We start from the raw sequence: 25,628 nt of genomic DNA, 5'->3' as shown, positions 1-25,628 counted from the left end.
ATAAAATTTTTATAATTTTTATTTAAATATCTTTATGATAAAGGTTTTGAAATTTTGAAATTAAAAATTCTGTAATTTTGATGCTGTACATTCGAAATTTCTCCGTTTGGAAGATTTATAATTGAAAACTTGACTTTTGTTTTCCAGAATTATACGAATTACAGAATTTTTATTAAAATCTTTAAAATTGAAAATTTTATAATTAAAAATCCTGTAATTTTGATGCTTTAAATTCGAAATTTCTTCCGTTTGAAAGATTTCTGTTTAAAAACTTGACATTTTTATTTTAAAAATTACGAAAACTCCAGAATTTTAATTTATACATATATAAAATTCCAGTTTTTAATTATAAATTTTTTAAATTAAAGAGTTTAAAATGTTGACAATTTAAGTTAAAACTAAAAAAATTCCTTCATTCTGATGATATATTTACAAAATTTCATCAATTTGAAAAAAAAAGAATTTTTATTTAAATATCTTTAAAATTGAAAATTTTTTAATTTTGAAAATCTACAGTTAAAATATCTGGAAATTCCTTCTGTTTGGAAGATTTATAATTGAACACTTAACTTCTGATTTTCAAAATTCTAAAAATTCAAGAATTTTTATTTATACCAATTTATAATTCAAGAATTTGTATTTGTCATTCTTTAAGATTGTAGAACTTTTAATTGTACTTTTAATTCGGATGATTTACGTTCGAATTTTCATTAATTTTATAGATTTGGAAATGAAAACTTGACCTTTGATTTAAAAACTCATCAGAATATAAGATTTTTTATTACAGGTCTTAAAAACTATAAAGATTTTTAAATTTGCTAATCTTTAAAATAGAAAGATTTTCAATTTTGAAAGTTTACAATTAAAAATTCTGTAATTTTTAAAATTTATACATTTAAGAGTTTTTATTTATAATTCTTTAAAATTGGAGAGTTTTTATTTTTTCAAAATTGTTGAAATTTGAATTGTAATATATTGGAAATTGGAGAGTTTAAAGTGTTGACAATCTACCGTTAAAAATTCTGTAATTTTTATGATTTACATTCGAAATTTCTTCAATTTGGAAGATTTAAAATTGAAAACTTGACTTTTTATTTCCAAACTCATAAAAATGTAATAATTTTTATCACAGATCTTTCAAATTAAAAGTTTTTAAATTGTGAATCTTTAAAATAGAAAAGTTTTAATTTTTAAAGTTTTACGATTACAATTTTTGTAAGTTTAATGATTTACATCAGAAATTTCTTCCATCTGGAAGATTTATAATTGAAACCTTGAGTTTTGATTTTCAAAATCACAGGGTCGCGGATTGACTGGGAATTTAATTTAAAACCCGAAAATTTACTTCTGACCGTAGTCAAATTTGAAGTTTTTATTATTTCAATAATTTTTCTAAAATTAATAGAAGATAAACTGAAATTTAAATGGTCTTTTTTAATTACAAATTTAACTATTTCGTTAAAAATTCACATATTTTTATTTAAAAAATCGATTCTTTTTGGGTAGAAAATTATGTTTTTCTTTGAAAGCCAGTCTTCTTGTTTAAAAATTCTTCTTTTCGGTTAAAAATTCAAGTATTCCAATTAAATATTTATTGTTTTAGTCGAAAATTCATTTTTTACGTTAGAAATAAAATTATTCGGTTAAAAGTTAAACTCTTTTGTTAAAAATTAATTTTTTGTTAATTATAAAATAATTTTTTTTCACATTTTTTGTTGCAAAGTTATCTTTTTTTAATTAAAAATTTAAAGACTTGTTATAAAATTCAAAAAATGAATTTTTAAAAATAAATTGTATTGCTTGAAGATTTATCATTTTAATTTAAAATTCATCTCTAATTGAAAATGTAACTATTTTGTTGAAAACCAATTTTTTAATTAAAAATTGTACTATTTCACTAGAAAATTAAACTATTTTTCTGAAAATTCATTTTTTTCTTGGTCAAGAATTAGATTTTTTGTTGAAAATTGATATTTTTTATCTCAAAATTAAACTATTTATTTGAAAATTTGTGCGCTTTGTGGAAAATTGGTGTTTTTTGTAGAAAATTAATCTTCATGATTAAAAATTATTTCTTTAACTTAAAATTTAACTATTTCATTTTTGGTTGAAAATTGATCTTTCCTGGTTAAAAAATCAACAATTTGGATGAAAATTGGCCTTTTTTTTTAATTGAAAATTTAATTATTTCGTTAAAAATTGACGTATTTTAAAAAATCGTTTTTTTTTTGTTTTTGGTAGAGAAAATAATATTTTTATTTGGAAGTTATTCTTTTTGTTTAAAAAATTTTCTTTTCGGTCAAAAATTCAATTAATCCAGTTAAATATATACAATTTTATTTAAAAATTCATCACTTTGTTTGAAAATGTAACTATTTTTTTAAGGTTATTATTTTTTTAAGTAATTTTTTAAATTGAAAATTTAACTTATTCTAATTGAAAATTCCATAATCGGATTTAAAAATTCATCTGGTTAAGCATTAATATTTTTAACTTAAAAATTATAACTTAAAATTTAATTATTTAAGTTTGGTTGACAATTTATGGTTTTTAGATCAAATAAATTTGTTTAGAAATAAAACTATTTCCGTTAAAGATTCATTGTTTTAGTTGAAAACTCTAAGCTTTTGTTTAAAATTAAGTAAATAAAAATTCAATTATTTCATTAAAAATTCGCGTATTTTGTTGAAAAATGGTATTTTTTCTTTTAGAAAATTAATCTATTTGGGTTAAAATCCGTTTTCTTTTTTTTTTTATTAATTTTTTTCGTCTGAAACTTGAACTATTCCATTTTTTGTAAGAAATTGATATTTTTCAGTGGAAAAGTAAAGTATTTTATTAAAAATTAATTAAGTTTGCAAGTTTAAAAATAGAATTTTGATGATTCTCTTTCGAAATTTTTTCCGATTGGACTTTTGATTTCCAAAATCATCCGAATTTAAGAATTTTCATTTATATTTGTTTTAAATTAAAAATTTTTTAATTGAAGAGTTTTTAATTTACACAGTTTACATTTTTGATTATGAATATTTACAATAAAATGTAATAGTTTTTTGATTTGACAATTTACAATTAATTTTTTTTTCAATACCGGGAGCTTTACATTCGAAATTTTTTGAATTTAAAAAATTTAGAATGGAAAGCTTGACTTTTTATTTCCAAAATCATCAAAACTTACGTATTTTTATTCATATATTTAAAAAATAAAATGGTTTCAATTGTAAATTTTCAAAATTGTAGATTTTTAAATTAAAAATCGTGAAAATTAAAAGATTTTCAATTTTAAATCGTCGAAATTTAACTATTAATAAAAAAGTCCCAAATTACTTACATATAAAATATAAATCTTGAAAATGGAATAATTTGTTATTCTATATTTTCAAAATTCAATAATTTTCAATTTTAACTCCTCAAAATATTTGAGTTTCAATTTGAAATATTGAAAATTGAAGAGCTTTTAATTTTGATAAATGGACAGTTATAAATTTCTGTAATTGTCATGATTTTTATTCCAAATTTCTTAAATTTGGAAGACTTCGAATTTATAATTTGACATCTCTAAAATTCCAGAGTTTTCAATTGTAACTTTGAATTGAAAATCTTTAAAATTGAAGGGTTTTTTATTTTCACAATTTTCAATTGCCAATTTTTAAAATTTAAAATTAAAAATTCTGCCATTTTGATGACTTGCATTCGAAAATTGTTAAATTTGTATAATTTAGAAATAGAATAGAAAATCTGACTTTAGATTCACAAAATCATCCAAATTCTAGAATTTTTATATTTACAATTTTAAAATTGAAGATTTTTCATTTTTTATAATTAAAAATAATTCATGTTTTGAGTTTAACAATTTAAAAATTTAATTTTTTTTTTAATTACGTCTATAAAAACAAAAAAACATGTAATTTTGATCCTTTACATTCGAAATTTGTAAAATATATAATTAAAATCTTGACTCTTTATTTCCAAAATCATCCAAATTTATTAATTTTTATCTACGCATTGTAATTAAAAATGCTGTAATTTTTATGATTTATATTTGAAATTTTTTTTACATTTGGAATATTTAAATCTAAAAACTTCACTTTTGATATTCAAAAGTGAAGAAAATTTTTTTCCAAATTACATATCTTTAAAATTGAATAATTTGTAATTTTTAATCATAGCTCTTAAAATTGTTAGATCTTTGAGTTGTAAATCGTTAAAATTAAAAGATTTTTTTATTTTGACAATCAACCATTAAAATTTCTGTAATTTGGATGATTTACTTACGAAATTACTTCAATTTATAAGATTTAGAATTAAAATATTGACTTTTGATTTCTAACATCATAAAACTTTGATAATTTTGATTGATACATGTCTAAAATTGAATAGTTTTTAACTTTAAATCTTTAAAATTGAATAATTAAATTTTTTTCGAAATTTACAATTACAAATTATGTAAATTATAAAATTGTATTATATAATATAAATTTTATAATGTATTTTACATTTATTTTTTATATTTTATAATATTAAGATATAAAATTGAAAACTTAACTTTCGGTCTATATAATCATCCAAATTTAATAATTTTGATTTATAAATCTTTAAAATAGAACAGTTTTAAATCGTTGTAATTAAAGAGTTTCTAATTTTGACAATTAAAAATTGAAAATGCTGTAATATTAATGCTTTTGTTAAAAATATATCAACCCTCTCATTTTTACTGTAGATAATTGAAAAATCGATCTATCACAAAAAAGCATTAAACAAAGAAAAAAATATTTAAAATTCCATACTTTACAAAAATCTTAAAAATGGAATATTTTGGAATTCTGAATTTTTAAAATTAAAGCATTTTTAACGATAATTCTTCCAAATGGTAGAGCTTTTAATTATAAATTTTTTAAATGAAATAGTTTTTATTTATAAAGTTTGAAAATTCACTTCTGTTTGCTGTAAATTTCAAGTTTTTATTATTTTAATAATTTTGGTCAATTTATAAAAGTGATTTCGCAGATTTTTCAGATTATCTTAGTTTACTCTAATTAAACCATAATTTATTATTGATTTTATTTATTTATTCATAAGTTAAACTAGTTTGAAAATTTATGTATTCTGTGAAACATTTGCCTTTTTTGTAGAAAATTATTTACTCAAACTCTTTTGTTAAAAATTATATATGTTTTGGTTGTCGATTTATCATTTGAATTAAAAATTCATTTCGTTGGTAGAAATATGAGCGATTTGATTGAAAACTTCTTTTCTTTTTCGATGGAAAGGAATTTTTTGCCGAAAATTCAACTATTTGTTTGAAATTTATTTTCTTTTTTGTTTGAAAACTATGTTTTTTTTTAAACTAAAAATGCAACTATTATTCCAGCTGAATGTTCCATCATTTAAGATTGATTGAAAATTCAGTTTTAGACTAAAAATGTAATTATTCATTTTTTTTTTTGTAAAAAAATGATATTTTTTAGCTGAAAATTCATTTTTTTCTTTAGATTAGTTTATCTTCTGCTTCGAAAGTTCATAATTTTGGCAAAAAATGAAATTGTTCTATTTAAGGATTCATCATTTTAGTTGAAAATTCATCACTTTGTTTGAGAATGTAATTATATATTTTTTGAAAATTGTTTGTTTTTTGGAAAGTAATTTTTTTAAGTGGAAATTTCACTTATTCCAATTTACAAATTCAACTATTTCAGTTGAAGATTCGTCATTTTAGTTGAAAATTCATCAGTTAGTTAGGAAATTATTGTTTTTAAATAAAAATGTGAAATGAATATTTCTCTTCTTTAATTGAAAATTCAAGTATTTCGTTAAAAATTCATGTATTTAGTTGAAAAATTGTATGTTTTGGCAGAAAATTACTCTCATTGTTTAAAAATGATTCATTTTATTTCAAAATTCATCTTTTTGATTTAAAATTCAACTATTCCAGTTGAAGATTCATAATTTTATTTTAAAAATAATTTCTTTTGCATTTTTTTCTCTTTTGTGTTAAATAATTTCATAAAAAACGTCATGAATTAAAAGTAAGGTTTTTTTTACGGCAAATATGAATATGTTACTTTTAGTTAATCGTGAAAATTGAAAAACTTGGCCGATGTAAAAAGGCGGTGTCCATTTTTTTAAAGTTGGCCTTGAAAAAACCTTGAAGGTCTTTGTCAAGGTCATGCCTAAGATCACTACTGAATACTTCTGGTTAAAATTAGTAACTCTGTTCGTTACGAAAAAAATAATTGAAAAGCTTCTATTCATAGAGTAATTCAATCGTGAACTTTATTTTGATCTTGACGATAACCTTCAAGTTTTTGCAAAGTCAGCTTTTTTTCATATGGAAATCCCCTTTTTTACATCGGAAATCGATATATCTGTTAATTTTAGGTTCGAATGTGTACTCAGATCATATGTCTAATTTGACCTCGACCTAGAAGTATGCAGACCTTCAAGTTTAGATGACCTTAGAGTGACCTTCAAGGTTACAATCTACATATGAACTGGGTACATATTTGAATGTAAAATATCCCACTTTATCGAGTTCCAATATGAAATGGGGGGTTTTCCATTTTAAAAAAAGCTGTCCTTTGTAAAATCTTCAAGGTCACCGTCAAGATTAAGCCGTCCCAGGACTTTTGTGACACCATGTTTGTTTGAATTGGATCATTTGGCCATCAAAATAAGAATCGTGTAAAAAGTGCGCTATTTTTCCTATTGTTTGAATTTGAAAAAAAGGATGTTCCTTGACTTTTTTACAGATTTGGTAACACAGGCGAAACCAAAACTCAGAGTAGCTGCTCAATATGCCAAAGTCGAACTGGTCCCACCGACTATTGGTGAAATTTCCCAGATTCGCTCCAGTATTGGCAAGTTGATTCACAGTGCAAAAACTGGCCGATATCGCGAACTCACTGTGAAGGAAGCCTGGTTAAACACCCTCGTCTGTATCGAAGTTTACTGCTGGTTCTTTATCGGCGAATGCATCGGCAAACGACACCTCATCGGTTATAATGTTTAAAAATCTGTGTATCAATTCGCTATAGATAATTATGTAATTAATTCAGAGATATTCCAATAAAGCTGTGGTCGTAGGCCAAGTAAACTAAATCTCAAACCTTGTTTCTTTTTTTAATTTGAAGGTTGGTAGACGTGAAAGTTGGGATAGGGGAAAGAGCATTATATAAGCTCACTTATTCCGGATTGTGTTAAGACGCGAGCGGATCTGTGTACAACCCGAACGGGATCTTTTCCTCTAGTCGGCTATCTTCGCCTCATTTCGGAAGTTTCGTTCGCACATGCGTGTTCATAGTCAAGAGTGTGAAGTTTGTGTTGTTTTTTTTCTAATAAATTTAACTTAATTCGACATCTTAAAAATGTGCACAACATTATACCACAGACGGGAAAGAAGAAATGTGGATGTGAAATATGCGAGAAACAGTTTTCTACTCGTTAAAGTTTAATGAAACATCAAATTGTTTCCTTCGTCGGAAGAAGAATATGTACCAGAGAAGTCATTATCTTTAAATCTTTTTTCAAAGTAAGTAGAAAGTAAATAATTATTTTCTTTTTAAACGAAGAATGAGAAATCGATTGAATTATTCAACGAAATTAAATTTTGTACACATACAAAGTAAAGTGTGGCTAATAAAGAAGAATTAGAATATTTTGATCGCATTTATGCGTTCTTGAATTTGGAGCAGAGAACATACCCAGAAAACATGGTTACAGAACAGATCTGTATCTGTACAAGAACACAAAAGAACGTGTTCTAGAACATCTTGCGAACGTGCGAGTAACTATGTCATCCCCCATACCCTAGAACAATTCTGTAACAGTTCTAGAACGCTGTGACATACGATCTGTAACATTTCTAGAACAATTCTAGAACTCGGATGAAAGTGTTTGTAATAATTCTGTAACAGATCTAGAACGTTGTGACAAACGTTCTGTTATATTTCTAGAACAGTTCTTGGACTCAATTACAAATGTTGTATAACAAATATTTAATAGATCTAGAACGCTGTGACAACCGATCTGTAACATTTCTAGAACAGTTCTAGAACTTTGGTACGCTGCGTTGTAAAAAATCTAGGACAATTCTTTAACAGTTCTAGAACTGCTATTTATCAAATATGGAATAGTGTTATGTCCCGGGTTATTCCAGGGATAACCCGTCGGAATATCCTGTGAGGCAGAAATTTTGATATATCCACAGATATATTTTGATACCATAGTGTTAGCGAACTAATCTTTGTTCCTAATTCGTTCTAGAACACAATTGTAACAGGGTTCTAGAACTTCGATTTAACACTGTTACGGCAAAGTTCTAGAATAAACTTGAAACAAATATTATATAGCCTCTGTGATCAGTTTGTTCTAGAATAATTCCATAGCAACTGTTACAGAATAGTACTGTCACATAGTTCAAGAACAGTTCTGTTACCATTTTTTCAGTGTTCTAGAACACTGTTACCTTTTTATTCTAGAACAGTTCTGTCACTATCTTTTAACAACTGTTAATGTTATAAAACACAGCTTTTTTTGACCTGGAACTGTCATAGAACGTGTTCGCTGGGTAGGTACCTTTTTAAGATTCACTTTTTTAAACGTTTAAGAATTGAACAAAAAATATATAATAATATTTCATGCAATATTATTTCAAGTAATATTAATTCATATTAGTTACAGTCGGTTAAGTAAGAGCGTGGTCACGATTACTAGCGATCGGTAAATGCGAATGCTGTAATTTTTTTTCGTATAGAGGTCAGTATAGTCCTTCATGCTTTATGAAAGCGAATCAGCTGACTGTTTTTTTTAATACGAACCGAACATTTTTCCCAAATGAGTGCCGCATACGCTCCACGCTTCGAAGCAGTTTTTTTTGTGCTCGCACACTAAAGATCCCAAAATGACCCAAGCGGCTGCTGCGAAATATATGCAAAAGTCGAAACAATTTGTGAGTAAGTGGGTGAATCGTTTCAAAGAGGTGAAAAATGTCGATGACTTCCCAAATCGCGGTTCTGTCCAAAGTATGTCTCTAAGATGCCAAGCCATTATTGACGCTGAAGGTGATTGGACCTGCTATTAATGTATTTGCATGAAAGTTTTCGATCAAATAAAACAATATTTGAAAGAATTTTCGTATTGAGTCTTTTCATTTTCTCACAACAGTGACCACGCTCTTCTTTAACCGACGGTAAATATTATAATTTTCTAGACAGTAGGCAAACAAAAAACAAAAAGATCAAACTTCTTCTACAAGATACAAAAACTATTTTTTATTCCCTCTATTTTATAAAGGACGTTACAATTTATTAAATTTTAGTTCAAGAATAAAAACAGAAATTTGTGACAATTTAAAAAAATTTTAATAATTTTTCCATTTAAAACAGCATAGTATATAGACAAACTTGGTTTCTTGGACCCTATAGATATCTTGAGTTTTAATCTATACACTGAACTCGGTCGAATTATTTTAACAATATTTTTTGTAAATACTATCGCTTCTTACCAATTTTTTTAAAAATAGTTAAACTTTAATCAATCATGAATTACTTTTTCGGAGAAAAACATTTCCTACCACTATACTGTTTCTAAGTGAAGAACACATAATAATCTACAACTATAACTATTTGTTTAAACAATGTTACTGTTTTAAGAATTTGTTTTAATGATTGCAGCCATAGAAAAATTATTTTTCAAATTTCAACCATTTGTTTTACACTGGTAAAAGGAGATAGTAAAAAAAACTCCATTGTAGCAAAAATTGGCACTATTCTTTTTATTCTGAAGGACATAGAAAAACTATGTTTTTCCTAGATTTTATTTCTGGCACAACTTTTAATTTAGTGCAAATCACTAACTATTGCATATCATATTCAAATAGGTGCTTCGTGTTTTCTAGCTATTTTTGAATGGATTCAAGTATTTACTAAAAAAAAGCATTCACTTAAAAAGTTATATATTGTTTTAAATTTGTATTATTTAATAAACAAAATATTTACATTTGTTCATAAATCAATCATGACAATTCAATGCTGAATTTTATGGGTTTTCGATTGAAAAAAAAGATTCAAGTTTTATTTAAATCGAACGACCACTTGCTGATCCTGATATTTATGACATATACTGGCCAATATGGCAAGTCTATAAATTACTTTTTTTGGGAAAATTTCGACAATTTTTAGAGAATAATATACTAATACTTAATTATATAGTTGCAGAGTGAAGTGTGAAGAATGCAATTCCTATTTTCTAAACAGAAGTTCAATTTAAAAGAATATGAATGAGGTTAAAATATTTACATTGACTGAAATTGTTGATATATATATAGTTTATAAAATATGCGAAATATATTTAAAAATTATAGTGTGAAATAAAAAAATTAATAAAAAGTACCAAAAAAAAATGAAACGAAGATAGCCGACCGGAGGAAAAGATCCCATTCGGGTTGTACACAGATCCGCTCGTCTCTGGTAAGCGTGGTAGCGATTCTGTGTATTTTAAAATTGACACATGGCGTGACTTAACCTAAAAATACACAGGTTCTGGTGAACAATAATTTTTGAGCTTTTTTATCATAATTATATATTTTTTTAATTGATAAAATTTGAAGAAAGCGAACATTTTACGACAAAAAGATGTATTTTTGTATACAATCCTATTTGATTTTGCAAATTCCATACTTTTGGAGAGCGTTCTAAATGCTTCAAACGAAAACTGTGTTTTTAATTTATTGGAGGTTACGTCTGGCAGCTCCGATCGGCTTTTTAAGGAACAATTGGAATCTTATTATTTTCGCCGCCTAATGAGGATCAAAAAACGAAGGATAGATACGGCATTCCCTGTCGAACCGAAGGAACCGAATGGAGCCTCTACAAAGTACCCGTAAAGACCCCATTGGGTCCCCATTCGGTTCCTTTCTAAACAACTAAAAAAAAAAAAAAAACAGCAAAATCAACTTTGAAATTCTTGAAATTCGGATTCTACGTTAAAATTTGCATTAGAATCTCACGGAGTAATTGCAATAGTTTTTTTTTGCAGCGTTAGAAAAGAAAAAAAAATACCTGTGATTAATACAGGCTGAAGGTGACTTCAAGCGCATCTTCTTTCAGTAGCAGCATATTGCTTAAGCCACTATGGTTGCCCTTAAAGTCGCATTCAGAAGAAGTTATGACATTTAAATAATTTTTTAACGCTGCACAACAAAGACAATTGCCATTACTCCGTGAAATTCCAATGGCAAATTTAACATAAAATCCTAATTGCAACAAGTTAAAAGCCCATTTTGCTATTTTTTTTTATTTTTTTTTTTTGCATTACACGGAAGGGATGTGGACACTATAAGGGCACGCTTTAGAGCAGCGATTCCAAAACTTTTTTTGCACTTTCTGGGGAGCGGCAGGTTTGCCACCGATTTTCAAGAACTTTGTTTTCAGTTTATTTTAATTATATCACGATATCATTCAGCTGATTAAAATTTTATTGAGGTATGTCTATAATTTCAGTTATTGTAATTTCATAACAATGAAGGGGCGCATTCGTGTTAGGTATACGAAAGTAGTCCTCTGCTCGTAGCGGGGAGCCTGTCTAGCTGCTCGGCCCAGGGTACTCCCCCCCCCCCTCTGCCGGCGGCAGGTTAATCTGCCGGCGGCACTAGTTTGGGAAACGCTGCTTTAGAGTATCCTTTCCGTTCATTCTGTCTGCCAGGGAACATGTTCAAAAAACAATTCCTTCTTATCACATTATGGCTTCTCTAAGTGTGTCATCTTTATTTACAAATATTCCAATTTATTTCGTCATTAATAGTATTTTACGTAGATTTATTAATATAAAAAACTACACAGATTTACCTTTTGAAAAATTGGAAGAAGGAATTAAATTTCTAACAGAAAAAACAGTATTTAAATTTAATAATATTTTTTATAAACAGATACATGGAACATATATGGGTTCTCCTGTTTCTCCAGTTTTGGCCGATTTAGTTAGGCAAGATTTAGAATCAAATGTCATAACAAATTTAGATTTTTCTTTCCACATATTATAGATATGTTGACGACACTTTTATTATTTGACTGAAAGATACACTACTTTATTTTATAAACAAATTTATTTCTTATCATCCTAGATTTAAATTCACGCATGAGATTGAAAGTAATAATTCTATTCCTTTTTTAAACGTTAAACTTATAAAAACTGATTCAGGTAATATAATCACAAATTGGTATCGCAAAGATACTTATTCTGGCAGATATTAAAATTTTTTCTCTAACCACAAAATACAAATTAAAATTTCCATAGTTAAAAATATTATTAATACAGCTCTTAAATTATTACATGAATCATTTAACAGGTCAAACATTGAATTTATTTTAAAAACTCTTTATTTAAATAATTAACTAATGGAATTTATTCAAACAAATATAAATAAAAAAATTAAAATAATTGAAGATTATATTTCTGAGCAAACAAATACATAGTTCGAAATTTTGTTTTTAAACCTTCAGTTTCCATACCTTTTCATGAAAAGTTATCTTTTTGAATTAAAAGAATTCTGAATGAATTTAGAATCACAACAATTTTTCAAATTTATTAAAAACTTGATAAATTTATAAAACTAGGGAAAGATTCTTTAGACAATTTTTAAATGTCTGATGTAGTATATAAAATTCAATGTCTGAATTTTGAAAAGTGTTATGTTGGTCAAACTGGTCTGGTAGATTACTTTGTAGGAGAAAATATCACAGATTTACACCATGACCCACTGAATTAAAAAGACTAATGGCAGAAATATTTTTCATTTAAAAAAATGATAATAATTGTTTAAATATAATTTCAGATATAAATAACTATAGCCCAATATATAATATAATCTTGGACTCTTTAATTTTAAAAATCAATTAAAATTTCATTCTTTTAATTATTCAAAGAAAAAGAATAAAAAAATTTTAACTTTTTGAATATTTAGTTTTTCAGTTATTTTTGATTCAGTTTTTCTAATTCATAAACTTTTTAATTATTTATTCAATTCCTAAGAACATGAAAACTGTGATTTTTTAAAATGTTTGTTTAACCTTTTCAGTTTTTAGGGAAAACGATTTTTTTTTATTAAAAATATTTTTCTTCCTGTTTATTTTAAATTTATAGCATGCATGCAACTTGGAGTTTTTTCAATTTTTAAGTTATTTTGAATGTTTTTTACATTTTGAATAAAAATAGGTTTTTGAACTTTCTCAGTGCTTTGACATTAAAATATGTTTTAAATCTTGTTTCACTTATTATTTGCTAAGTTATCTTAAAAATATAAGTTTTTTCAAATAATAGTTTTAATACATTTTTTCAAATGATTAATTTTTAGTTACTTTAAATGTGTTTCAGGTTTTAAATAAAAATGTTTTTTTAGATTTTATATAATTTTTATTCATATTAAAAATAAATTTTTTTAAAATTTATAATTAGCTTATTTTTTAACTTAATTGCTTTTTTAAATTTATTTGTTATTTTTTGACAACATACTTTTTTTTAATATGACTTTATTTATTTAATTTCAAAGAACAGGTAGATAATTTCTTTATGATTTTTAATTTATTTTATTTTCATTTATAAACTTTTTTATTCTGTATAGAATTTCGAAAAACATAAAAAAGGAATTTTTTCAATTTTTACTTTAACCATTAAAGGTTTTAAGGAATGAATTAAACCAGGCGTTGTTACAAATTTTGAATTTTTTGTTTTCCTTAAATGTTTTTGACAGTTCAAATAATTTTTTTTTTCGATTTTATATAAAAAGATTTTTTTAGATTTTCAATAATAATGTTTTTCATATTTTAAATGATTTTTTTTTCAATTTTCTCATTGACTTTACATTAAAATATACATCTTTAAAATTTTTTTTAGATTTATTCATTGTTAAGATCACGTGAAAACAGTTTTTTAGCTATTTAATTTGTTAGTAATTCTACCGTTTTTGTGATAAATTATAAGTTATTTTGAATAGTAACTTTATTATTTTTTCTTATTTTTGTTATTTACTGAGAGTTTTTTCCTATTTTTAATTTTTGAGTTATTTTTTTAACTTATTCAGTTTTTTATTCAAAAATTGAATTTTATTATTATTATTAGAACATGAATACTGGGAGTTATTTTTAATGTTCAATTTTTTAAATAACTTATTTTTTTTTAGTTTATAATTGTGCAGTTTAAAATTGAAAACTGGAAATAGATGTATAAAATGAATTTTTCAAATCAGTAACTTCCCGTCATTTACTTTCACTACGGTATAATATATATGTATACCATTCATCCTCTGATATAGTTCTTATCTTGTTGTGTTTTTATCAGTTTCAATCATCACTCAGAAGGTTAAGACGATTTAGAAAATTCCTTGCGGCATTCAGTTTTTTGAAGTGCACAGATTGCTAAATTAAAACCGAGGAATTTATTTTCCAGTGTTAATAAAGAAGGTATTATTAATTTTAACATAAGAACTTGTACAATTTGAAAAAAAATTCTTACAGTGTTGAATATCACAAGATTAAAAAAATGCACTTTTTATCTAATTTTATTGCAAACAAGTGTGTAAACATTTATTTATTAAAAAAATAAGCCCCACCCAAAATACTTTCACAAAATTTTTTTCAATAATTTAGATAGATTCTTCCATATTTATTGACTTTTTTTTAAACAATTTACTATCACATGCAAGGCAGGTGATCGTCTTTGAATAAAAAATTGTCCTACTATTTAAATTAATTTAATTTAATTAAATTAATTTTGTGTAGAAAATTAATTTTTTGTTTGCTAAAAATACATTTCTTTAACTTAAAAAATTTTTAATTCTAAATTAATTCTTTTTCACTTAAAACTTAACTATTTCATTTTTGGTTGAAAATTAATCTTCTTTAGTTGAAAACTCAATTATTTTTTATAATTTTCTGTATTTTTTACAACTTTCTCTTCCGTGGTAGAATATTAATATTCTTGGTTCAAATTTTATTTATTTTGTTGCAAAATTTTTTTGTATTGAAAATTATTGTTTTTTAATTAAAAATTTAACTATTCTATTTTTCGTCGAAATATTTTGTTATAGGCATTTAATCCCTTTGGCAGAAGATCAATTTGTTTGGGCGAAAATTTAGATATTTCGTTGAAATTTTATTTGTATTGATAGAAAACTTGAAGATATGTAACTAAAAATTAAACTATTTCATTTTTTGTTGAAAATCCATGTTTTTTATTAGTTATTCTTTTTTGATAGAAAATTAATATTTTTCGTTGAAATTTAATTTATTTAATTGAAAATAAATTTTTTATCGAAAAATTTAACTATAATGTTTTTCGTCGAAATTTTTTTTGGATATACATTTAATCTTTTTTGCTGAAAATTTAGCTGTTTCGTTTTATTTTAAAATTTTTTTAAATTTTTTTATTTGGTTAAAACTTATTTCTCCAACTTAAAATTAAACTATTCTATTTTTTTTAAATATACATTTTTTAGTTGAAAATTCATCTATTTGGTTGAAAATTTAACCTTTTCGTTGAAAAATTATTCTATTTGGTTAGAAAATGATTTCTTTAACTTAAAATTAAACTATTCTATTTTGTGTTGAAAATTTATCTCTAGTTAAAATTCATGTATTAAAAAAAAGTTCTTTTCTTGGTAGAAAATTAATCTTTTTGGATGAAAATTTATTTTTTCGGGTTATTTATTTCAAAATTGAACTATTGTTTATTTTTTTTTTGAAAATTTATCCTTTTTAGTAGAAAATGCATGTATTTTTAAACAAATGATTTTTTTCTTGGAATAAAATTAATCTTTTTGGCTTAAAATTTATAACCGTTAAAAATTTATTTCTACTGGTTAGAAACTTATTTCTGTAACTTAAGATTAGACTATTCTAATATTTGTTAAAAATTTATCTTCTTCAGTTAAAAATTCATGTATTTTGTTGAAAATTGGTTATTTTGTAGAAAATTCATGTTTTTGTTTTATAAATTTAATTTTTCTTTCAAAACTCGTCTTTATGCTTTGAAAAATCAACAATTTGGATCAGATTTTGCTTCTTTATTGATCGAAAAATCTTTCTTTATTAAAAATTGGTACTTTTGGTTCAGTTTAAACCTTTTTTGTTAAAAATTAAAATACTATTTGTACACATATCAAATGTTACTCTTTTTGTTCAGAATTAATTTTGTTATCAAAGATTCATGAGTTAAGTTGAAAATTTAACTATTTTGTTGAAAATTCCCTTTTTAGTGATTGAAAATCAATTTTTTTTTAATTAAATTTTTTAATAATAAAATTGTACATTAATATATCCTAAATTTGAGTCAGTTTGATTTTTTTAAAGAGAAAGATTTACTTTTAAAACTGAATTTATTCAAATAAAGTATTACAACAAATATTTCTTTTTTTCTGAATGTTTTTTAATTTTTGAATATTAATTGTAAAGGCAAAATTTGTTTTTCAATACTAAAAGTTGCTTTGAATTTGAAATCGAAGTGAAAAGAAAATATATTTAATACCAGAAAAAGGTCAGGAATGATTAGATAATTCCTCGTAGTAATTTCTCAACTCGCATTCAGTATCTCGAGACTTTTCAGTAAACATCTATTTAAAAGATCTCGAAGTAATTTTTAATGAAAGAAATTAGTCAAAATTATTTAAAATTCTTTTCAATAATTTGTGTCCTGCACTGTTATATATTTCCGGTGAATATTTATTTTAATTTTTTAAATTATTCAATTATTTAATAATTTCTTTTTATTAGAACATTATGGCTGCTTTGGACTCAACGAAGTTGAAAATAGACAGCAGAACTTTATACCGGCCACCCTTGGAGGAACTCAAAACAGGTATGTTATTAAAAGGAATTAGAAAAATAGAAAAAAAATTAAAAATTAATTCTCAATTTTAAAATAAAACATAAAATTTATATTATAAAAAAAGTATTTTATAGTATCTACTATCTAAAATAATAAACATTCAAACAATTATTTAAGCTTTCAACTATAAAAGATAAATAAAAAAATGTAACATTTTATGATTCATCTAAATAGTTGAATTTTCATCTAAAAATATTATTTTTTAATGAAAAATTCACAATTTAAAAAATCGACATTCACAAAAATTGATTTTTGACCAGTAGAAAAAAAAAATTAACATCAGCTTTTTTAATACATTTATCTGATTGACAACAATAACATTAAAAAATATATTTTCGTATATTTCATTATATATGAATTTTTAAACAAATGGTTTGATTTTCAGCTGATAAAGATACACTTTCAACAAAAAAACCACTGCTGAATTCTCAGTTAAAAAATTTAATTTTAAATTAAAAAAAAAAAAAAAATACGAATTTTCAACTTAAATTGTGAATCTTTAATGAAAAATATAATTTTGTAACCAAATAGTTAAATTTTCAACAACAAAAAAAAAGAATTTTCAAAGCAGAAAATTAATTTTCTATGAAAAAGACGATTTTTCAACAAAATGCACGGATTTTCCACTTAATAGTTTAATTATGAATTATAAAATATTTTTCAACCAAAAATGGAATAGCCAAATGTTCAGTTGAAAAAATGAACGTTTAAGAAAATAATTAAATTTGAGACCAAAAAAATATGAATTATCAACCAAAAATGAAATAGTTCAAATTTCAACCACAACAAATTTTTATTTTAAATTCGAAACACCTGAATTCAAACAAAAAATCTGATTTTTCAACATATTTTCGTGTATTTTAAAGCACACGAATTTTTAAATAAATTATTATATTTTCCACAAAAAATCAAATTTTCAAGCAAATAGTTTATTTGTGAACAAAGAAAAATAATGTTTAAATGAAAAATGAAATAGTTAGATTTTAAGTCAAAGGAATTATTTTTCAAATGAAGAATACGAATTTACAGCTGCAAAGATGAATTTTTAACTAAAATGATAAATATGCAACGAAAAATATCGATTTTCAACCAAATAGTTGAATTCTTAATAAAAAAAGATGAACTTTCACCCAAGGAAATTAATTTTCTAAAAAAATACGAGTTTTCAAACAAAACAAAAAAATCAATTATGAACCCAGTAGTTCAATCTCCAACGTCAAAAGATCATTTTTTAACCAAAAAGGGAATAGCTAAATTTTAAGCCAAAAGAATTAGTTTTCAAATAAAAAATACGAATTATGAACTGCAAAGATGAATTTTTAACTAAAATGATAAATATTCAACGAAAAATATGAATTTCCAACCGAGTAGATGAATTCTTGATCAAAAAAATGAATTTTCAACAATGGAAATTAATTTTCTATTAAAAAGACGATTTTTCAAAAAAATACATGGATTTTCGACTGAAAAGTTTAATTTTCAACTGCAAAAGATCACCTAGTGGACACAAAATTTGGCGACGCCTTTACGACAACGTTACGACATCTTTACGACATCTTAGGTCCATGTCGTTTCGCTGTTTTTACGATGTCATAAAGACATCGTCAGATCATGCGACTTATTTACGATATCGTAAAGGCAACGAAACGACATGGACATAGGATGTCGTAAAGTTGTAACGATATCGTAAGGATGTCGTAAGGACGTCGCCAAATTTTCTGCCCACTGGACATTTTCCAACCAAAAGTGGGATAATTAAATTTTCAATAAAAAAATTAATTTTCAACAAAATAGTTATATCAATGATCAAAGATGAATTGTCAACAAAAAATTTAATAGTTTATATTTCAATCAAATTGGATTTTTATTTAAAATGAAAAAACTCTTGAATTCAACCAAAACATACGAATATTCGACATATTTTCATGCACTTTAAACCTTGAGTTTTATTAATTTTTTTTAAATTTAACTCAACTATAGATTTATTTATTAGGTGACATTTAAGTAAAAAAATTAATTTACAAGAAAGAGAAATTTTTACTAAACAGATGAATCTTAAAAAAAACTGAACTTTCAGCAAAGTAGTTGAATTTTTTACCCAAAAAAGATGAATTCTCAACAAAAAAATGTAATAGTACTGTAAAATGCATGAATTTTTAACCAAGCAGTTCAATTTTTTCACTAATAAATATTAATTATCAACCAAAAATAGAATAATTCTATTTTCAGTTAAAAAATTAATTTTAACCTATAATGATAAACTTTTTTAACATAGAATATGAATTTACAACCAAATAGCTGAATGCTCAACAAAAGAGATGGATTTTTAAACAAGATAATTAATTTTCTATCAACAGGAAGAATTTCCAACAAAATACATGAATTATTAACCAAATATGTAATAGACTTTTACACTAAAAAAGAACATTTTTTAACTAAAAATAGAATATTCAATTTTTCAGTTACAAAAATTAGTTTTCTACAAAATAGTTAAACATTCAGCAGTTAAAACAGATTAATTTTTATCCTAATAGTTATATTTGTAATCAAAGAGGGTTAAATTTCTATCTAAAAATGTAAATCTTTTTTTAAACCTGTACGGATTTCCGCTGAAAAAGGTGAGCATAACCTAATATTGTTTCAATTTTTTAACACTCTTTAAATTCAATGACGTCTTTACGACATCGTTATGACACCTTTACGACAACTTTACGACATCCTATGTCCAAGTCATTAAGGTGTCTTTACGATGTCGTAAATAAGTCATACGATCGGACGATGTCTTTACGATATCGCAAAGACACCGAAACGACATGGACATAGGATGTCGTAAAGTTGTCGTAAAGATGTTGCAACGATGTCGTAAAGACGTCGCCGAATTTTGTGCCCACTGGGTACCTACACGAAACCTTGAAAGTTCTGAAATTTTCATTGGACGAGCTGGAAAAGGGCTTGGTTTTCCACCAATCCCAGACCGTCGCCAATTTTCGGCCATATTAATTCTCGCGTATATTCACGAACTTTAGACACTCGGTTTAAAAATGGTAGAACTTTTTTTAGACAAAGTGGGTAAACCTAAGCGAAAATAAAGATGGCGTAAAATAGGCGCCGGTTTTGGATTGGTGTGAAACTAATCCCTTTTACATTTTATTCAATGAATTTCGGTAAATTTGCAAGTCTTCGTCAATATTTAATAATTGGTATTTTTAATATTTTAAATAATTTATCAGCTAATTCAAAATTTCTCCCTTAACCACAAAAGAGTATTGAAAAACAAAAAGATTGTTGTAAAATACATTTTTCAAATTTAAAACTTAAGATATGAAATAAATTTAGGCAATATTATAGTTTTCAGCGAAGCTCTTGCAACAAATTTTGCTGAATTCTCAGTAGAAATCGTAGACTCACCGGACCTGAAAGAAAAACCCTTCACTCTAGCAGCTTCTGGTATGTAATTGCATATAAATTTAAAAATAAAAAAAAGTTTATAGTTCCGTAAAGGTCAGTTAAATCACCTAAGTCATGGTATAACTAAATTATAATAATCTGACCGAAAAATCCATTTAATAAATAAATAATATCTCTGATTTAAAGGCTTGGGTGGAAAGCCAACTATATTAGAAGTTGGTGGCCCTTCATTTTTACTTCCTCTTGTGCAGAGGGAAAAAGTTTACGATATTAAAACTTTGGCCCCTCTCGTGGGCCATGGAGACAAATCATTAGTGATAGGAGCTGGTGGTGGCCCTTGGCCTTATATAAACAGCAACTGCGAGGTAAAACATCGCAAAAATGATTTACAGTTAATTAAAAAAATTCAATTTTACAGATTTTCTCAAAATGATGACAATTTTATTCCAGCTGATGACGAACGTGCTTTTGGATAAACCAGAACCTTCAGAAAGCTCCCGAATGTCTTTTGTCGATAAAAGCAATAGAGCGTGTGTATTACAAGTTTTACCTGCAAACGAAACTCGTTTCGCACTTTTAGCAAATTTATTTTTAAGTGAAGGCAAACCAGGAAAGGTGTTAAAAGTTTATGCCAAAAAACGAACTGGGGAGAATGATTTTATAGCTACGATGCAAAAAGCTCTAGCAATTCGTTACACAGATAAACTTGTTGGTGAGCATCTCATAAATATTTGAATTTCGCGCTATAGTGATCAGAAAATTAGAGGTTATTTTTGAGCCTGACTGTAGTTATGGCGCGTAACTTAAATTGTCCTTTTTCGCGAACCAGGTTTAGGTGGAACTTTCCTGATAAAAGAAGGAAAAGCGAAGCAGCACGTGATGCCAGATTTTTCCAAGACTCCCTTAAGGACCCCAGCGGATCTTGACGATTGGCTCCATTTTTACGACATGTCCGCTCCGCTAATTGCGGTTGGCACTTTTGTGTCTGCCGAGACTGTAAGTATAAGTAAAAAAATTATACAAAAATGCAAGATAAATAAAATTAAATATTTTTTTAGGACTTGGATCTCAGGGTTCAGCATTTTCATAGCTTTTCTCATCATGGCGAAGGAGGCCATTACCATATCGATACAACTCCTGATATTGTGGAATATTTGGGTTATTTCACTCCTGGTGAAATTTTGTATAGAGCTGATCAACCTTTGTCTGCAACGAGTTTTGGAAAGGACTAATCTTTTAGGTCAATTTTTATAAGTGTAACGAGATAAGTTAAATAAATGAATTAATAATTAATGTTTTTATTTAATTTTAGATTTACATTTTGTAAGATTTCAGCGATATTTAAAAAATCTAATCATCCTTTCTCGAAGATAATGGACATTTCTCTAGAGTTTGAATGACAGTCAAGTAGTTTTGGAGAAAAGAAATTCAAGAAAATAGTTATGTGAATTATAACCTCAAATCTGTCAGATTTTATAAGATGGTAATAGTTAATAATAAAATTGTTTTCCAAATTACGATGCAAATAGGATCCGTGACAAAAAGTCCAAACAGCAAAGCGCCCGCCCAATGAGAGTCGCGCTCCGTAAAAAAGGTTCGCGAATCAGAGAGCGACTCGCTTCATCGCGATGGATGTATGTATGAGCACGCCCCTATTCGCTCTGATTCGTGGGTCTTTTTCACGGAGCGCGACTCTCATTGGGCGGAAGCTTTGTCATTTGAGCTTTTTGTCACGGATCCTGCAAATAGACTGCGTATTTCTTATAGATAATAAATATAACCTCACTTAACCAACACAGTATTAGAAAAGTAACCGTTTACGCTAGATGGCACTATTATTAAAAGTGGCAAAAGAATGGTTTGGTAACCATGCAGAGCATTTTGTTCACAGTGAAAAGATTTTTCTCACCGAAGTTGGGTATTCCCTAAAGAAAGTTTCGGGTAAGAATTCATTCCGAAATGTGTATCCGAATCAATCCGAAAAAATTCTACACTTCATTCGATCTAAATCTGTTACAAATAATCCAATCCGGTACAATCCAAGCCAAATTTTCAATCCGAATCCAGACTGATGTATGCTGAATTTTCAATTCGAACGAATCCGAGTTCGGATTAAAACGGATTCTTTCGGATTAAAAATCAGTTTAGGCTGATCCGAGTTCGGATTCCTTCGGATTGAATCGAATTAAGTCGGATTAATTTTTAACCGTTTCTGATCGAACGGAATTAAGAACTTTTTCCGATAGGTTTCGATAGATGCGGATTTGTTTGGATACAGAGTTCGGAATGATTCGGATTGATTCAGATCGAATTCCCATCCTAAACTTTCGCCAGGGTTTTGTTCATCGCCTTTGCAAACGATGCGGAATCGAACACTTTCGATGCCTGTAAACAGTGGCCTAACGAGGTTCTTCCAAGGAGACTTTTTATGTGTTTTGCGTACGATAATTTAAAAAATAATTAATCTAAAAATTCAGAACCTGGGCCTATCGAAATTCCTTTGAAAGTTACTGAAAACTAGAAATTTGCTAATTCTTAGTCACTACTGTTGGGTCTCCGTGACCCTAGCGAATTTTCTGAGTTTTAATTCCGATAGGAAGCCGTGTTTTTCTGGGATTGAAGGGCGGGGTGAAATATAGTTCAGATCGAGATCTGTCAGCACGCAAAAGGAAAATCTCAGTGCTTCATTAGCTTCCATACATAGAGAAAGTATTCTTCTTAATCTTCTTCATTCTTCTGATTTTTCTTAATCTAATTAAGGGATGGCCAACGATAGTACTGTGACTCTGCGTGAGCTACTGCGTTGTCCACGGTAAGCGGAAGAGAGAGAAAGGGACTTCGTGTAAAAGTTCAGGAGATCCGCGGCCATTTACCTCAAACTACTGTTGCAGATCACTCGATGGTCAATTTTCCCAGCAAAAAAACGAATTGGGGCGGACTGTGGCGAATTAAAATGTTTAAATTCTCCCGAATTCTGGTTTCTGATTCGTAGAAACGAATCGAGTCAGCATTAATTGAATGCGTGTAATTTCGTCTTAATTCGTGGTCAAGGTCATTTCGAAAACAATTAATAAAAATTACATGCTTCGAGACTCGAATTATTGATGTTAAGTGTATGAGCCCAAAGGCTGACCAATGAGATACGGGACTCATTAAGATATATTTACAAAGGGTCCTATATGCTCAGCGCATAGTTATACATCAAGAATTCGATTGAAGAGGCCAGTCTACAATGAATTTGCACTGGCGAATTCAGGCTGATTGGAGTTTTCCCTGAAATCTCGCGAATTAAAATGAATTGACGAACACTCAAGTCAATTTGTGCTGACGCATTTAAATTAATTAGGTCCCCAAAATTTTTTTGCTGAATTCGGGTAAATAGGATATTTGAAGACTATATTACTTTTTGCGAATTTACAAAAATTCGCAAACAGTTTCAATTCCAGATTGTCGCAAAGAAAAGTTCTTCATCTTTCTACGCATACTCTACTACACCAGGGAGAGGGAACAATTAGTCTAGGTTGGGAGAGAATTGATGCATCCAAATAAATAGTGATCTATTTGACTATGGACATGTAAAGTAATAGTTTCAAAGATTATCACTTTTTCCTCTAGAGATCAAAATGTACGAAATTGCAATTAGACCAAAATCCAAATTAAAAATTCTATTTAACGTCCAATAATTAAATTGATGCAAAATCCTGTTAAACAAAACAAGAATCCAACGACCAAATTTGGACCACAACGAATAAACGAAAACCAAAAATCCTATTGTAATCTCTAAAAAACACAAAAAAATAAAATTTTCGGACAAAAATAAAAAAGAGGAAAGAAAAATGAGAAGGCAGCCAACCACATCCCCATCCTTCTCTTTTTTCTTTCTTTCGTCTTTTTTATTTTTATTATCATCAAATTACAATAAAATAAAAATAAAAAACATGAATTAATAAATTTGCATTACCAACGTTTCGGTACTCGTACAGTACCATTATCAAGACAAGAAAAATTTAAGTGGTAGAAATTGACAGCACCCACGAACAGGTGCTCTCTCTTTGATACCTGAGAATCGAATGAGGGTCAGTGGGCCAATCTGTTGTAAACACAATATAAATATCTGTCACAATTACATCAGAAATAGAGAATGTAAAAGAAAAACAGAATTCATGAAACAGCTACGTTATATATAATTAATCATATTAGCATAACTTTTGTTTAACCCATCCAAATCGGTTTTTATATTAATAGATAACTTTTTTGTTTTTTAATATAAAGCATTTCCATGAATTTCCTCTTTCTCTCATTACTTTCACTATGCAAAATTTAAACATTATCCCAGTCAAACTCATAGTCAACATCAACAAATGCCTTTGTATGTCTGGCAAGAACACTTTTATAATAGCGTCCTAAACGAACATCACTTTTATGTTCCTCTATCCTAGTATTAAGAAGTCTGCCAGTTTGTCCCACGTAATTCATCTCACAGATCCTGCAAATGATCTTACAGACAGCACCACAATTTTCAAAATCATCCAAAGGATCCTTGCAAAAATTTATCACAACCCTGATATGGTTTGCATGAATGCTGATAAAGGCAGTATTACTGTTTGCATGAAAAAATCGAATTATATCAGGGCTTGGAGAATTTGCTTTCTGATAATGATAATTTTGAATTATTACATGAAAATTCGTTAGAAAAATTAAAAAGCGACACTTTTAAGATGATTGACAATTGGAGAAAGAAAGGACTTCTGGGAAAGGATTTAAGATGGACTGTTATTAACACTGAAGACACAGTTCTAACAAGATGTTATGGGTTGAGAAGGATTCACAAAGATGGCTATCCCTTAAGAATAGTTATTTCAACTATTAATACTCCCACCAAATTTTTAGAACAAAATTTTCATTTGATTCACAAGGACTCTATCACAACTTCTAAATATAATGTCAAAAATAACTGGGAATTTCAAAAAAGTATCATTCAAAAAAAGGTTCCGGATGACCATGTAATGATTTCTTTGAGTGCTATTACAATATTTCCGAGTATACCCCTTGAATGAGTTAAAAAGACAATTTTAAATAGATGGACATAAAAACCCGTACTCGTTTATGTCAAAAAGATTTTATTGAAGGGATAGTTTTTATTATGCAGTCAACTCATTTTAAATTTAATGGATCTTTCTATAGATAGAAATCTGGTACTCCCATAGCTTCAGCCATTTCTGCGATTTTGGCAGAACTAGTGATGGAAGATATGGAGGTTTTTGTTTTTGGGAAATTAGATTTTGTTTTGCCTTCTTATTTTCGGTTTTTCGACGATACCTTATTATGTGTTTCTCTGGAAAAGT

General features: G+C 26.8%; 2 protein-coding genes across 4 annotated transcripts in view; both read left to right on the top strand.

Annotated features, from left to right (window-relative positions):
* LOC117175015 (ATP synthase subunit g, mitochondrial) overlaps window positions 1-7,093 on the top strand; it is a 9,100-nt gene extending 2,007 nt beyond the window's left edge. The window contains exon 2 of the mRNA XM_033364556.1: window positions 6,750-7,093. Coding sequence (XP_033220447.1) covers window positions 6,750-7,009 — 260 coding nt within the window. The 3' untranslated portion in view covers window positions 7,010-7,093. The remainder of the gene's footprint in view (window positions 1-6,749) is intronic.
* The window catches only part of LOC117174659 (ester hydrolase C11orf54 homolog), a 26,033-nt gene extending 4,496 nt beyond the window's left edge, over window positions 1-21,537 (top strand). The window contains exons 1-7 of one of the 3 annotated variants that reach the window (XM_033364061.1): window positions 14,357-14,453; window positions 16,761-16,845; window positions 20,224-20,322; window positions 20,470-20,648; window positions 20,734-20,995; window positions 21,113-21,279; window positions 21,342-21,537. In XM_033364061.1, the coding sequence (XP_033219952.1) occupies window positions 16,767-16,845; window positions 20,224-20,322; window positions 20,470-20,648; window positions 20,734-20,995; window positions 21,113-21,279; window positions 21,342-21,515 (960 nt within the window). In that variant the 5' untranslated portion in view covers window positions 14,357-14,453; window positions 16,761-16,766 and the 3' untranslated portion in view covers window positions 21,516-21,537. Of the gene's footprint in view, window positions 1-14,356; window positions 14,454-16,595; window positions 16,702-16,760; window positions 16,846-20,223; window positions 20,323-20,469; window positions 20,649-20,733; window positions 20,996-21,112; window positions 21,280-21,341 lie in introns of those variants that run through there. The other 2 variants (XM_033363984.1, XM_033364139.1) reach the window with 2 other exon arrangements.
* Window positions 21,538-25,628: the final 4,091 nt, after the last annotated feature.

Source organism: Belonocnema kinseyi, chromosome 1, assembly GCF_010883055.1.
Source record: "Belonocnema kinseyi isolate 2016_QV_RU_SX_M_011 chromosome 1, B_treatae_v1, whole genome shotgun sequence".
Classification (NCBI taxonomy): domain Eukaryota; kingdom Metazoa; phylum Arthropoda; class Insecta; order Hymenoptera; family Cynipidae; genus Belonocnema; species Belonocnema kinseyi.
This window is presented reverse-complemented; position numbering and strand designations above follow the sequence as displayed.